Source organism: Arvicola amphibius, chromosome 9, assembly GCF_903992535.2.
Source record: "Arvicola amphibius chromosome 9, mArvAmp1.2, whole genome shotgun sequence".
NCBI classification, from domain to species: domain Eukaryota; kingdom Metazoa; phylum Chordata; class Mammalia; order Rodentia; family Cricetidae; genus Arvicola; species Arvicola amphibius.
Window position 1 is genome coordinate 91,805,485 of NC_052055.2, and position 15,027 is coordinate 91,820,511.

The window sequence follows — 15,027 nt, forward strand, 5'->3', positions numbered from 1 at the left end:
GAGTCTCTGTGGCTTTGGAGCCTGTCCTGGAACTAGCTCTTGTAGGCCAGGCTGGCCTCGAACTCACAGAGATCCGTCTGCCTCTGCCTCCCGAGTGCTGGGATTAAAGGCGTGCACCACCACCGCCCAGCTAGGAGTTGGAGTTTTAACTTGAGTTCTACCCTAGTTCTCACATAAAAAGCCAGGCATGTTGGTATGTACTTACAGTCCTAGCGATAGAGAGGCAGAAGCAGATAGCCCCCCTTCGTCCCCCACTGCTTGCTGGCCAGACAACCTAATTTAACAGGTAAGCACCAGATCTCAGAGATATTGTCTTAAAAACTACAACCAATGGAATCCTGAGCAATAAGACTGACTCCCAGCTTAAAGACACACACACACACACACACACACACACACACACACACACGCACACATACACACTGTCCTGACAGAAATATTCTGTCCTCTCTATCTCCCCATGGCTCTTCAGGAAATATGGTGCTAAGATAAAGGAACTAGCCTTTGAATTTTGGTTTATTTGAATGGAGTTTGCCCAGAGGTTGCTGGCCACTGAGTAGAACCACACGAGTCTAATGTGTCCCCAGTGCCACAAGGAGAGAGCTGTTCACCTCTAAATAAATAGCGGGGTGGGGGATAGCTGTAGAAATAGCAAGATTTTCAGCTGTAGAAGGTGGCTGAAGGTTCAAAGACAGGAGAGAAAGAAAGAGAAAGAACAAGTGAAAGCAAGCTTCATATACTTCACCTGGACCCCCCCCCCCAACATCCATACAGAATGGACAGCCCGTGGAAGCCCTGGAGAATGTGAAGTGTCCCCAAGGCTGGCACTTTAAGAAGAACTGGACTGTGGAGCTCAACCATGCAGTGGACAGCGAAGGTCAGTTTCTGGTCAAGTCTGAAGGTGTGAAGGCCTGGGACCCTGAAGCATTCAAGTCTGGTTCTTCTAGTAGACTGAGTGGCCAAGCTCTCAGACAGGCTGTGTCTGAATCCCCGGGGGGATTCCCAGCCTCTAGCCATTCCGCAGACACAGCCCCTCTTGTTGAGACGCCCCACTTCCTGAACAAGCCTGGTGGATAAATGCCTGGATCTGGATTTGGCATAGATTTGGTTGCAGAGCTTCAGTTCACCCAAACAGGCTCCAGGGAGGGAGTGGTTGGTTGGAAGTCTTGATGCCTGGTCTCCAGACGCAAGCAGTTGCTGCAATTGGTCCCATGTAGTCCAAGATACACAGTTCAAGCACATCTTCCCGGACATGAAGACCCCTCTGTCCCCAGGACCTGTCCCTCTAGGGCCCTACTCTCAGGCGTGTGTCAAAGCTCCTGAAGTCTGCAGGTGCGAATGGACCCAGAGGCCATGTTGCTGCCCCTGCAGGCTGGGAGTATGGAGTGGGAATCCCACCCTCCGGCCTGCCCCAGATCTGGAACTCGGTGGAAAAGACTTACCATTCATGCCGCCGGCGACGCTGGGTGCGTGTGCGCTTCCGGAATCACAAGGAGCTGGGCCAGGAGCTGAGCCAGGAGCAGGAGACCCTCTCCTTCCTGCAGAGGGTGAGGCAGATGGAGCAAGGGCCCTAGCTGGGGTACAGGCAGGGGCCACTTGCAAAGTAGGGACAGGAACACAACTCTGAGACCCTGTGTTCTTCCCTGCAGCAAGACCTCTCTGAGGAGGGAGAGGGCTGGGAGTATGGCACCTTTGACTCCAAGTTCCACCTGGACCCACAGCCCGCAAGCCGGTTCCGTCGCCGCTGTTGGCACCGACGACTGGCACCCAAGAAGGAGAGGGGTGTAGCTCCCATATTCCTCCTGGAGGGATCCTTGGTAAGGCTGCCGTGGTCTGGGTGACACTTGTTTGTTACCTCTGACTCCTAGAGGCTCAGGAACATACACATCCCTGGTCCCTGCTAGCTGGGTCCCCAACTCTTCAAGTTTGGCCGCTGGCATCTGTAGAGGGGTAGAAGGCAGCCAGGGCCTGGAGAGAGGAGTCAAGATGTATTGCAAACCTTACGGGAACCTTTCCAGGCACAGGCAGTGACGTTGGAAAACGAAGTAAAGAAGGAACAGGAAAAGACATGGTCATGGCCACACTGGAGGGACTCGTGGAGGCACATCCCGGAGGATCCCAGGATCCCCACCATGCCTTTCATCTACTGCGTCTTCAACAGTGAGCCCTGGCCTGGGAGTCTCGGGAGTGGCCCCAGGGCCTGAGAAGAGGGAGTAGGGAGGAGCCTATGAGGAGCTGGGACAGGAAAGAAACGAGACTTCTCTTTACCCAGAGCCTCACTACTACCAGCTCTTCTGCTACATCTACCAGGCCCGGAATCTGATGTACAACCAGATCCTGACCTTTCAGGGTAGGAATGCTATAGCTGCTCGTTTTTACTCTTTGTTCTTTGGGGGGGGCCCGCCACATAGCTCCCAAATAAATACATGGAGACATATTCCTACTTATGAATGCCCAGCCTTAGCTTGGCTTGTTTCTAGCCAGCTCTTCTTATATTATCATGTCTACCTTTTGCCTCTGGGCTTTTATCTTTCTCCATTCTATATACTTTGCTTTACTTCTTACTCCATGCTTGCTGTGTAGCTGGCTGGCCCCTCGCCTCCTCCTCTTATTGCTCCTAGATCCTCTTTTTCTCCTCCTCTTGATTCTGTGCCCGCTCCACCTATCCTTTCTCCTGTCTAACTATTGGCCATTCAGCTCTTTTGGACTATCATGTGTTTCAGACAGGCAAAGTAGCACAGCTTTACAGAGTTAAACAAATGCAACACAAAAGAATGCAACACATCTTTGTATCATTAAACAAATGGTCCACAGCATAAATGAAACACAGACTGCCCCTTGTCATTCAGCCCTGTCCCCTAGCGCCCAAGACCTGGCAACACACCCACATATGTCTGTGATGAATATGTAACAGAGATGCAGATCCCTCTCCCGAGAAGTTTGTCTTAGCAAGGGTTCCTCTTGCTGTCATGAAACACCATGACCAAAAACAACTTGAGAAGGAAAGGCTTTATTTCTTCTTACGGTTCCACATCACAGTTCACCATCAAAAGTGGTGAGGGCAGGAACTCACACAGGGCAGGAACCTGGGAGCAGGAGCTGATGCAGAGGCCATGGAGGGCTGCTGCTTACTGTTTTGTTCCTCGTGGCTTGTTCAAACTGCTTTCTTATAGAACCCAGGACCACCAGCCCAGTGGTGGCTCCACCCACCATAGGCTGGACCCTCCCACTTCAATCGCTAGTTAAGAAAATGCCTGATAAGCTTGTCTACAGACTGGTCTTATGGAGGCATTTTCTCAGTCAAAGCTTTCTCCTCTACAGTGACTAGCTTGTGTCAAGTTGACATGAAAACTAGCCAGCACAAAGCCTATGAGTATAATTTTGGGTTAAGACACCAAACAAAGACTACAAATCCAGGGTGCTCTTGAGATGTGACCCCAATGTTGTGAAATTTGGAGAGGGGGTTGAAGAACTCAGTCACTTATCTGGGGTCACTTAGTAGGCGTCAAAGAAGGAGAAGTTTGCATGGCAGAGAACTGGAAGACAGGGTGGGACGTGAAAGAGAGTGACACACTGGACTGGGGAGATGGCTCAGCGGTTAAGAGCACTGACTGCTCTTCCAGAGGAGCCAGGTTCAATTCCCAGCATCCAACATGGCAGTTCACAACTGTCTATAACTCCAGTTCTAGGGGATCCAGCATCCTCAGACAGACATATATGCAGGCAAAGCATAAATGCACACAATATAGAAATAGACAGACAGACACATTGGGGAACCATGTCACTTGAGGCTCTGTAGAACAGGAGGGACAGGGAGGAGGCCCTGTGTGAGGGAGACCCATAGAACCATTCAGGAGGTGAGCGGAGTACTCCCACCCTGTCCTGCTAATGACACTGTGACAGAGAGAAGGAATGGGTGGCAAAGCTTCTGGGATGTTTGCTGAGCTCTGTGTCCCCGAGCATCACCAGCCATATTAAAGGACACTCACAGCTGTCGCGGATGATTACTTATGGGATGCCTTATTCCCAGAACTCCTCCTCAGCAGCCCCTTCCCTCTACCCCAGTGAAAGCCAAGCTGTAACCACAGTGGGCACGGCATTCACACGGATGAAAGCAAAAGTGTCTACGGGGTATGCAGCTCCAGCTGAAGCAGCGTTGGAGAATGGCTGGCAGGGGCAGGGGCTGCCCATCCTGAGTCTCCTCAGGTCTAATGGCTGCCGCTGAAGAGGAGAGGAGAATCTCACTTGGCAGTTTGGAACTGTGACACCCTGTCTTCCCCTCCCTGATCTAGAGCCTTTCATTCGGGTGGTCTTCTTGAACCACAGCCTGTGTACCCAGACGCTGCAAAGCTCTGCAGCCCCGACGTGGTCCCAGACGCTCATCTTCCAGCACCTTCTGCTGTTTGAGAACCCCAAGGACACCAGAGAGAACCCCCCGCTTGTGGTGTTGGAACTGTGGCAGCATGACTCAAGGGTACAGCAGCAGGCTGTGCTTGAGGGAGGAAGGTCTTTCTCAGAGCCCTGCTTCAGGGCTAGAGGTGTATTTTAGAACCAGGTGTTGAAGGGCTGAGACCGTGGTTCAGGGGTCATAGAGATGTGTTAACTGAGCCCCACCCCCCTTCTTCCTCAGAAGCCCATACTGGAAGCCTGGTCCACATTCTCTGAACTCCCTTCTCCTCTAGGGAAACAAAATCTTGTGGGGACGGAGCATGTGTCCCCCGGTGGTTTGGCTGAACCTCCAAGGCTGGGCCGTGTCCCCCCTGAGGTGGCATCCCCTTGTGAGAGAGTTGGGAGAAGAAGAGGGTGAGATTTTGGCATCCTGTGAGCTGATCCTCGAAACTGAGGTACAGTTGAGAAGGGCAGGGCTCGGGTCCCTCCTTGGTGTACCTTCACTTAGAGGTTTCCACAGACACGAGGGCCTACCCCTCCCCTTCAGGAAAAGGCCGAGGCTCAGGATCACACGCTGGGTTCAATGCTGTCAGCCTGGCCAGTTTCCTCCTTAACTCCCTTCCAGCTCCACCCATCTGTTCTGGGATCTCTTTAGCTGAGCCCTCTAAGGGACATGCTGGGTGAGGGTAGAAGCAGCAGGAGCAGCCCCCAGGGCTTTATGCTCCCTGATGTCCCTTCTCTACCTTCCAGAAGTTGAAAGACAGACAGCTGCCAATCCTCAGTGTCTCCTGTAAGAACGGGATATATACACTGCCCAAGAACATCCAGCCTGCAGTGAAAATGATGGCCATTGAGGTGCGTGCAGATGGGGAGGGGTGCACAGGGGGAAGCCTTTCCCACAGCAGCCTCAAGCGCCCTGGAGCTCTTGGAGAAACTTTTCTGACAACCTGGCCCAAAGCCTGAACGCTAAGGACACATTCTCAGAGGCAGGAGAGACAAGAGAAACGAGAGCAGAGGCTTGGACAACATGGCTAATCGGGCAGCAGGCAGCAGATGTAGGAGTGTCTTGTGTTGGTCCCTGAGGATCAGGAATTGATTTCTCAAGAAAGAAATCAAGGCTCAGAAACAAAACACTGTAGACACAGTGACCAGAGACTAAGTGACGGAGCCACAATGTACGCTCTGCTTCAGACCAAATGTAGGTCCCCACGTTCGTTATTCTGTGTCCTGTTACAAATTGACAGAGAAGAAAACAATCAAGTAGTTCAGGAACTAGTAACTCCTTGAGATCAGTTAATGTAGTTGGTCCCCACTCAGCCCCCAAGGGGGCTCTCATGAGGGTCTGGACATTCCTGAGAATTGAGAGAGAAATCATAGGGTGCCAAATCAGTGATTGGTCATGGAGCTGTCAGGGACACAAGTCAGCAATAAGATAAATGGCATACTGACCACACAATCTGTGGGCTCTAGAGGCAGCTAGCCTCAGGAGCTCAGTGTCTGAATACTGTCTGGAGCCAGAAGTGGGCAGGTGTACCACCTAACCTGCTTATGGGCCAGCTGGGGTGAATGGCAGATCAGCAGGTTAGATGCCACCTACTTCACAGAGATAGCAGATTCTTGAGAAGCAGCCTGTCCCCTCACAGGGCAGGAGACAAGGAGGAGCCTCAGATGCTAGCTCTGGTACTGCCATATCCCTAACTCTGGCATGCTTTAAACTGTTCTTCCGGACCAGTTTGTGCCCGCCCTGGTTAAGAAGTTCTGTCTGCCCCTAGCCCCGCTCTCTCCTGGTTCTGACAGATTATGGCTTGGGGCCTTCGAAACATGAAGAATGTGCGTTACCCACAGCTCCTGGTGCAATGTGGGGAGGCTTGCCTGAGGACAGAACCCATCAGCAACTTCCAGGAGAATCCCAACTTCCCTAAGACCAACTTCTTCCTCACAGTGGTAAGAGGCCTTGGGAAGGGGCTGGACAGTCTTCTCTTGAGGGGCCTCACGTTCCCCTCTCTTTGGGCTATAGTTCATGCCTATGGAAGAGACCCATGCATTGCCCCTGGTGGTGAAAGTGGTGGACAACCAGGTCTATGGCCAGCAGGTTGTGGTGGGTCAAGCCAACATCGACTTCCTCCAGCCCTACTTCTGTGACCCCTGGGCTCTGAGCTACACTCCTGTAAAGCTCCCAGGTATGGTCCTTTCCCTAGCCCTGTCTCCTATTCTCCACAGAAAGCCCTTATTGGGAGTAGGGGGGACCCTGGCTCCCTTGTGAGGTGGGTGCCCCTCTTCCTTGGCTTCTCTCTTCCTGAGGCTCACAACTGTGTTCTCTCTGCAGCCCTGTCTGTGAAGAAGCCTGATACTGTGAGTAAGGGCCCCAGGCACCTTTTCTCCTCCCGGTTACATGAATGACCCTGTTCTTGTAGAGAGGTGTCTATTAGACCAACCCTCCAAGGAGGCTTAACTGTACTGGAGAAGGCTAAGGGTTGGGCCTCAGTTAAGTGTGCATGTGAGAATCATCTGAGCATTTTGGGGATGTTAGAAGGGAGTCCTGAGACAGGGTCTCATGTCTCTAAGGCTAATCTTGAACTTCCTACGTAATAGAGGATAACCTTGAACCAATCTTCTTACCTCCTCCTCCCAAGTGCTGGGATTACCATTTTATTCATTTGTGCGTGGGGTACATGTGGTGTGTGTGTGTGTGTGTGTGTGTGTGTGTGTGTGTGCACGTGCATGTATGTGTGTGCATATGTACACACGTGTGGAGGCCAGACATAACTCCCCCTTACTATTTGAGACAGGGTTTCTTGCTGGCCTAGAAATTGTTAATTAGGTTAGGCTAGCCAGTCAGCCCAAGGGATTCCTGTATCTACCTCTCTAGTACTGGGATTCCAAACAAACGCCACCATGCTGGGCCTTTTTACATAGGTTTTTACATAGATTCTCATGCTCGCAAGACTTGTGATAGTTATCACTAACTGTCCACTTGACAAGATTTAAAGTCATCTAGGAGACAAGCCTCCAGGCTTATCTCTGAGGGGTTGTCTAGATGAGGGTAACTGAGGTGGGAGGAGCCACTCTAGAAGTGGGCAGCAACTTCCCATGGGTTGGGGTCTTACACATAACTAAAAAGGAGAAAGTAAGCTAAACACTGGCATTTATCACTCTGTGTCCTGAATTCATATACAATGTGACCAGCTGCCTCAGACACCTGCCCCATCTCCTCCTCTCCATGACTTTTCGAATTGCAAGCCAGAATTATCCCTTCTCCCCATAAGTTGCTTCTTGTCAAGGAACTTAATCACAGCAACAAGGCAAGCATTGTATGTTTAAGACCCCCTTACCTGAGACCCTGGGATCTCACTGAGGGATCCCACTAGAGTTGGCAGTCATTAAGATTTTGTTTCAAGTGCCTCTACCTCTACTGTGCTCCACAGTTATAGCTCTAGGGCAACAGCATCACATTTTAATGCACAGCAGTTCCCAAATGCCTTCATCCAAAGGAGATGCTGCCAGGCATAAGGTACATGCTTGTAATCCCAGTACTCAGAAAATGGGACAGGAGGATTGAAGGTCTGAGACAGCCTGAGCTACATAAGCAAGGCACTGTCCCCAAAATCAAGGGCTAGGGAGGTACCTAAGAGATAGGCTGCCTGCCTAGTGTGCACAGACCCTGAATTCCTACCTAGCACAAGATATGGGAGGGAGGGAAGGTTGATTTTGTTGGGAGAAGCATAGTGGGTTAGTAGGCCTGTAATCTCAGCACTGGAAAGGCTGAGGCAGGAGGATCACAGCCTAGGTACATGGTGAGACTTCTGGGGGAAAAGATTCTGCCTCCACGGGTTTGGATAGAGTGTGAGGTTCTGCATTTCTGAGCCCGTGTGAGTCCTGTGTATATGGATGGGCAATGAACACTAAGAAGCACAATTCCCCACCCTGGCTTAACTGAAAGGCCTATGGAAACTGCAAGGGGACAGGAGAGCTCCCGCCCCAGCCTCTTCTTCCAGTCTTCTCCAACCTCCTCACTTTTCAGCTCTTCGGCTTCCTCTTCAAGAAGTTCTGGTTTGATTCCATCAAAGATGAGGTAAAGCAGACTCAGACCAGGGAACAAGGGACAACCCCAGTCGGTTGGCGGGGGCACCCTAGCCCCGCCTGAGAGCCAGCGAGAGTCCCCCCTTCTCTGTCAGGATGACTATGAGCACGATGTGGACTGGTGGAGCAAGCTGTTCTGGGCCACAGGGGACGCTGACAAGTCTCTGCAGTACAAGTACAAAAGCTACCACACCCTGACGGTGAGGGTCCTGGGAAGGGCGGCACACAACCTCCCCTGGGAGGGGCTGGAGACTTGGCCATGGTTTGTCAGGGAACCACCAAGCGGCAGAACTGCTGGTTTGGTTTTGCCTTGTTTGAAATAAGGTCCCGTGTAGCCCAAGCTGGTCTCCAAGTTGCTCTGTAGGTGTAGATGACCTTAAGCTTCGACCCTCCTGCCTCTACCTCCTGGGTGTTAGCTCTGCAAGTGTGCCGCCATATTAGTGGGGTGCAGGGATCCTGTAAGACAAGCACTGTCCCACCTAGGTGGGGAGGGGGGACTGTTTACATTGTCCCCTAAGAGCCTCAGAAACCATGCCAGCAGCTGCTCCATCTGAAGCAGACAGCGGGGCTACTGATGGGAAAAATACTTGAAAAGGGCTTGGGGGCTGGAGATCCCTTCATCTCTTGACTTCCAAGATGGTCCCCACCAGCCCAGGTCCTGCATCTGCCCCCACAGGTGTACGACTGTGAGCTGGAGGCAGTTCAGGCCTTCCAGGGCCTGCAGGACTTCTGCCAGACCTTCAAACTTTACCAGGAGAAGCCCAAGGTGGACAGTCCTGTAGTAGGGGAATTCAAGGTGCGTCTAAGTCAGCCGAGCTACCTATCTCTCCATAGCCCATGGAAGATGAGCCAGGGCCTGAGAAACAGCCCCAGAAGTAGAGAGACACAGGTTAGTCTATGCAGGCAGGGATCGTGAGAGGCAAGACCTTCAGATTTCCAGCTCTAGCTCATGCTGGTCCCCCAAAGATGCAAGCCTCAGACATATTCAGACCCGAAGGGATGGGTGTGCAGTCCCGTCATAGTCTGGGACACCAAGTAGCTTTGAGTGCTTTTGCCCAATGCCCCTTTAAACTCGGTCCCTGCTTGAAGACCCCTGCTGCTCACCCTCAGCCTAAACCTCTCCCTGCTGTGCGGGTGGCTTTACAAAGTTAGGCTAGCACTGCCCAGTTGGGCTGCCAATGTCTTCTCACCCCCAGGGCCTGTTCCGCATCTACCCCTTTCCTGAGGACCCAGATGCCCCTAAACCCCCACGACAGTTCTCATCTTGGCCTGAGACTGAAGATTTCCCTCAGACATGCACGGTCCGGGTATATCTGATACGAGCTATCAACCTGCAGCCACAGGACTACAATGGCCTGGTAAAAAAAAAAAAAAAAAAAAAAAAAAAGTAGTTCCAGTTGTCACCAGTGGTCCACACCCCATGCCTAAATCACAGCCATGTTGCAGTAGCTTCAGGCTGCTCCTACCCACATAGCCACCACTTAAAGGCACCACGCAGTACACATCTGCTTCACTCTCATCCTCCCTGGCCAACCTGACTGATGTCCCCCTTCCTTTCTTCCCTCTGCTTCTCTCCCCACAGTGTGACCCTTACGTGATCCTGAAACTGGGGCAGACTAAACTCGGCAACCGGGACTTATACTACCCCAACACTCTGGATCCTATCTTTGGCACGTGAGCTGCCCCCAGTCACCCACTGTCGTTTTTCTAGTCCTCCACGCTAGGCTGGAAGGCAGTTCCAGTAGGCAGATGCATTTCTTCAGAGCCTCCAGGGTCCCTGTGTGCAGCGTCTCACTGGATCTTAGGGGCTCAACAGGTGCAAGACAGGTGGATAATCCTCCACTTTTTTCACACGCCCCACCTACACCCAAAGAGAGGCACTCGGGCCTCCATGCACAGGCTGTCTTATAAGTTACTTTTAGCCATGTTCAGGGACTGGATGCTGGTGGACAAAAGCCTAGTCTATGCCCTGCTGCCCACATTCACTGTGAATGAAGAGGTGGGCCAGGGACCCTCATTCTGAGATGCTGACCAGTGAGGCAGAATCCATGTCCGCAGCCACGTTCCAACCCCTTTGTCTCTAGGATGTATGAACTCACATGTGACATCCCACTGGAGAAGGACCTAGAGATCCAGCTCTACGACTTTGACCTCATTACTGCTGATGATGAGATTGGATCTACAGTGATCGACCTTGAGAACAGACTTCTGTCTGGCTTTGGAGCCCGTTGTGGGCTCTCTACATCCTACTGCAAGTGAGTGTGGACCCACTCAGCAAGCAAGCTGCGTGGGGGGAGGTGTGAGCCCACAGTTCCCCGAGGAAAGGTGGAGAGCTGGGCTGGACCCTGCTTCTCTGTTTCCAGCACCTTTCCCTGAAAGACCTGTTCCTTCCTATCTGTTCCTCTTGCATACTTCCACAGGTCAGGGCCATTTAGGTGGCGGGATCAGCTGTCCCCGAGCTACCTCCTGGACCGCTATGCCAAACAGAAAGGGCTGCCTCCACCTATATTTGACCTTGACGACGACTCAATTGTCTACAATGGGAAAACGTTCAGGTTACAGAACTTTGGTGAGCCTAGCACTCTTCCAGACAGCTAAGGTGTGGCGTTGGGGAACCAGTGTGGACCCTAGAATGAACGAGTGCAGAGAGAGAGACACACAGAGAGAGAGAGAGAGAGAAAAAGAGAGAGAGAGGGAGAGGGAAAGAGGAGAGAGGAGAGAGAGAGAGGAGAGAGAGAGAGAGAGGAGAGAGAGAGAGAGAGAGAGAGAGAGAGAGAGAGAGAGAGAGAGGAGAGAGAGAGAGAAGAGGGCAGGATGAGGAGAGGTTGCCCTTGGGTAGAAGAGCAACAATATCTTTCCAGTTTTCCTTTTTTCTTCTCATAGAAGGCTACTGTAGCCAGATATCCAGCAGGGCTGGGGAGGGTGCTCAGATGGAAATGCTAACTACCTCATGATCCCATCTTCCATCCAGAGTCCACGCCCCCTACCTTTGAGGGTTTGGGGCCTAAGAAAGAACGCCTGGCACTGTATATCCTGAACACCCAGGGCCTGGTTCCTGAGCACGTGGAGACCCGCACACTGTACAGTAAGAGTCAGCCAGGTATCGACCAGGTATGTGACTACAGAGGGGCTGCTCCTGCCTCCTACGGATTGCACTGGATAAGGAAATGGGTGTTCATCCACCCAGGACACAGTTCACAGTGAGAAGCAAGGGCAGGTCAACAACTCACATATGCGCACAGACAGGAGTCAAGCATGTTTTGCACGTTAGTAAGAAGGATGCTCCAATGATGTTACTTAGAGAAGGCAATGCCTGGAAAGGCTGTAAGAACCGGATGCCTCACAGCAGTGTGGGACGCTCTAGGGTGTCCCGCCAACCACTAGTACCATTGACTTTGCTCTCCTGAGGTGTAGGGAGGGGGCACCATAGTTCAGAAGGCACAAACACTGCAAAACCCAGTTCAAGCCACTTAACTTCAGACTGTCTTCCCTATATCAAGGAACTTGGGGGCACAGATCCCGCAAGGGCACCTTAATTATGGCTCATTGTCCAACTAGAAAAATGGCTCCATCGTTCCACAAATCTTTCACATTCATGAAGTCTTCTGCTGAGCAATTTTTAAAATAACCATCCTCATTAAACTGGCTGTCTCAAATGGGTCAACATGGAAGAATAAAAGTAGGTCAGGTGGCTGGACAGGCAGGACGTATTTACCTATTTTCTAAGGCTGGTGGCACCACCCTTTCCCTTCCTCTACTTACCATTTTCACCACTAATTCTTTCTCTCAGGACTCTCTACTTTGTGGCCAGCACAATAACCTTAGTTTGTGGTCACACAACACAGAGTAACCTTACTGACCATCCAACTTTCTTACTTAAGGCTTCCATGCTGCTGAATACATGAGGCCCAACCCCAACACGGATCCCCATCAACAGCCCACCCAGCATGACCTCACGCTCCACCCCCAGGACATAAGTGAAATCTCAACAGCCACTCTTAGTCTCAGAGCCAGCACCCTTCACCCTCACTCACTTGCTTTCCCAGACAAAACTAAAGGAGCTGGCAGGTGATCACTTGCCACCTCCTAGCAATCTCTAGGCCCCGCCCCTCATCCACGCCTCAACCCCTCATGCTACCTAACAGAAAGGAGACCAGCAACCTCCAACCTGCAAACCCATTCTGGCTCTAGGGGAAAATACAAATGTGGGTGGATATCTTCCCCAAGATGCTGGGGCCTCCTGGCCCCCGAGTCAACATCAGCCCCAGGAAGCCAAAACGGTGAGTATATGGGAGCCCAGTTCCTAATTATGGCCTCCAGCTCAGCCCCCAGGGTGCAGGGAGCCTCCAACCCCAGGCGGTGTAAATTCTCTATCAGATTTCAAAGGAGTTTTCCTGCCCACAGTTCAGGCTCTCTGGGCAGGTCCTCCCTCTGCAGGGCTGTGGCTGGGTATGGGTGAGGGTGGGGATGGTCCTCAGCCTGGCCTCAGAGCATAGCGGCTACAGGTACGAAGTGCGCTGCATCATCTGGAGTACCTCCCAAGTGGACCTGGTTCGTGAGACCTTAAGTAGAGAGAAGATGAGTGACATCTACGTCAAAGGGTGAGGCTGGGGGCGGGGGACACGACTCTAGAAGTTCTCCCTTAGTTCTCTGGTTCTGTCACCCTTCTGGAGCCTCCTAGTCCTGAGGGAAACATCTCTCTGCCACCACTTGTGTGTGGTGGGATGGGGACCACACACAGGAGCCCCAGGTGAGAGGACTCTGGCCCCAGGTGGCTATTTGGGCTAGAGAAGGACATGCAGAAGACAGATGTCCACTACCACTCCCTGACTGGGGCGGCCGTCTTCAACTGGAGGTTCATCTTCACCATGGACTACCTGGTCACAGAGCGTGTATGCGTCCAAAGCCAGAAGGTAAGGGATGGGGAAGAGAAAAGAAGGGAAGAGCCTTAGGGTCCAAGCGATTCACCATTGTTTCAGAGACCTGCAAGCTGTGACAGGATGTTAGGGACATGTCCTTAGGCAGAGCCCCTCTTCCTTGATAGTCTGTCGTTACTGACTAGTAGACTAACAGGTATCCAAGGGAAATGTCCACGAGGCAAGCCATCACACAGCCTTCTGCTATCCTCCAGGACTACATATGGAGCCTGGATCCCACATCGCAGAAGTTTCCAGCCCGGCTCATCATCCAGATATGGGACAATGACCTCTTCTCCCCTGATGACTTCTTAGGTGAGGTCCTGGTGCAGGGTTGGTGACACAGGATAAATAAGCGGGTCTTCTTGCTGATGATGGCCTTTGTCTGGGCTCAGGGGTCTTGGAGCTGGATTTAACAGACATGCCCCTTCCGGCTGAGAGCAGCAAGCAATGTTCCCTCAAGATGTTGGAAACTGACTCCAAAAGGCCCTCCATGCAACAGAAGCGTTTCTCTCTCTTTAAGAAGACCAACGTAACTGGATGGTGGCCTTGTCAGGTCCACGACGGTGACAAGTGGCGTTTGTCGGTAGGAGCTGGGGAAGGTGTTTAGTGACTAGGAGCGTGATGCCATCTAACCTAGCTCTCGCAGACTTCTAGGACCTTAGTCAAAGCTCCTCTCCTTTGTGGAGGTGGGGAAGTGGTCCTGAAATGACCTTGCCCCTACTGTCTGAGCAGCCCCTGCCCCTTTGTCTTTGGCATTTCTAGGGTAAAGTGAAGATGACCCTGGAGATTCTGCCAGAGAGGGAGGCATTAATCAGGCCAGCCGGGCGAGGCCAATCAGAACCCAACCAGTTCCCTACACTCCATCCTCCCATGTAAGGGCCCATCATTCCTCCCCCTTTGTATATGGTGGTGACTGGTGGGCCTCCATGTGGAAAGGGAGTTACTTCCTCCTACATGGCTAAGCTATAGTCAGGAAATAAGACATGGTTGGGTATAAGGGGCTCCCCAACCTGTTACAAAAAAGACCAAAGGCTGTGGGTCACTTGATCTGAAGGTTCCTCTTGCCCTCCATTCTCTGGCATCCACTATCATGGGCAGACGAAATGACTCCTCTTTCTTGTGGTACCGGTCACCTATTAAAAACTTCTGCTATGTTTTCTGCAAACGCTACCGCTCCAAAATCATATGCTTTTCGGTGATACTGGCTTTAGGGATTATACTGTTCAACTTCGTCTATTCGGCTCCGGTGAGTGCTAACCACTGGGGACAGGACAAAGGCACTGGCCACTCATGTGTCCGCTCTGAGAGTACACTTAGTTTTCTACTTTAGGCTACTCTGGTGTCTCTTCTCTCTCTAGAACTATTTGGCCATGGCCTGGGTCAAACCTGAACTTCGGCTGAACCCCCCCATTAAAATTGTCAACCTCATCGGCTCAGTAAACACCAGCAGGATCAACTCTTCCATCTTTAGCATGGAGGGCTCGAAACTACGGCCTTTAAAAGACCATGGACCGACATTCCTCCAAGGATCCAGGAGACAAATGAGAGATGTCATCCCAGAGATGCCAGCTCCACAAGGCTAGGTGACCTGACTTCTCTCTCACCTGCTGAACAAGCACCCATCCTTTCGGCTTCCTAG

The 15,027-nt window shown here is 51.9% G+C and overlaps 1 protein-coding gene across 1 annotated transcript in view; it reads left to right on the plus strand.

Annotated features, from left to right (window-relative positions):
* Positions 1-14,971, plus strand: part of Fer1l5 (fer-1 like family member 5) — a 58,695-nt gene extending 43,724 nt beyond the window's left edge. The window contains 28 exon segments of the mRNA XM_042055764.1: positions 775-877; positions 1,372-1,547; positions 1,650-1,817; positions 2,025-2,160; positions 2,273-2,350; positions 4,293-4,474; positions 4,683-4,844; positions 5,140-5,244; positions 6,187-6,333; positions 6,407-6,569; positions 6,716-6,776; positions 7,855-7,900; positions 8,330-8,461; positions 8,565-8,669; positions 9,146-9,265; positions 9,666-9,827; positions 10,052-10,143; positions 10,554-10,724; positions 10,890-11,038; positions 11,441-11,580; positions 12,661-12,749; positions 12,975-13,070; positions 13,241-13,382; positions 13,601-13,700; positions 13,781-13,971; positions 14,151-14,260; positions 14,487-14,634; positions 14,747-14,971. Coding sequence (XP_041911698.1) covers positions 775-877; positions 1,372-1,547; positions 1,650-1,817; positions 2,025-2,160; positions 2,273-2,350; positions 4,293-4,474; positions 4,683-4,844; positions 5,140-5,244; positions 6,187-6,333; positions 6,407-6,569; positions 6,716-6,776; positions 7,855-7,900; positions 8,330-8,461; positions 8,565-8,669; positions 9,146-9,265; positions 9,666-9,827; positions 10,052-10,143; positions 10,554-10,724; positions 10,890-11,038; positions 11,441-11,580; positions 12,661-12,749; positions 12,975-13,070; positions 13,241-13,382; positions 13,601-13,700; positions 13,781-13,971; positions 14,151-14,260; positions 14,487-14,634; positions 14,747-14,971 — 3,699 coding nt within the window.
* The last annotated feature ends 56 nt before the right edge of the window (positions 14,972-15,027 follow it).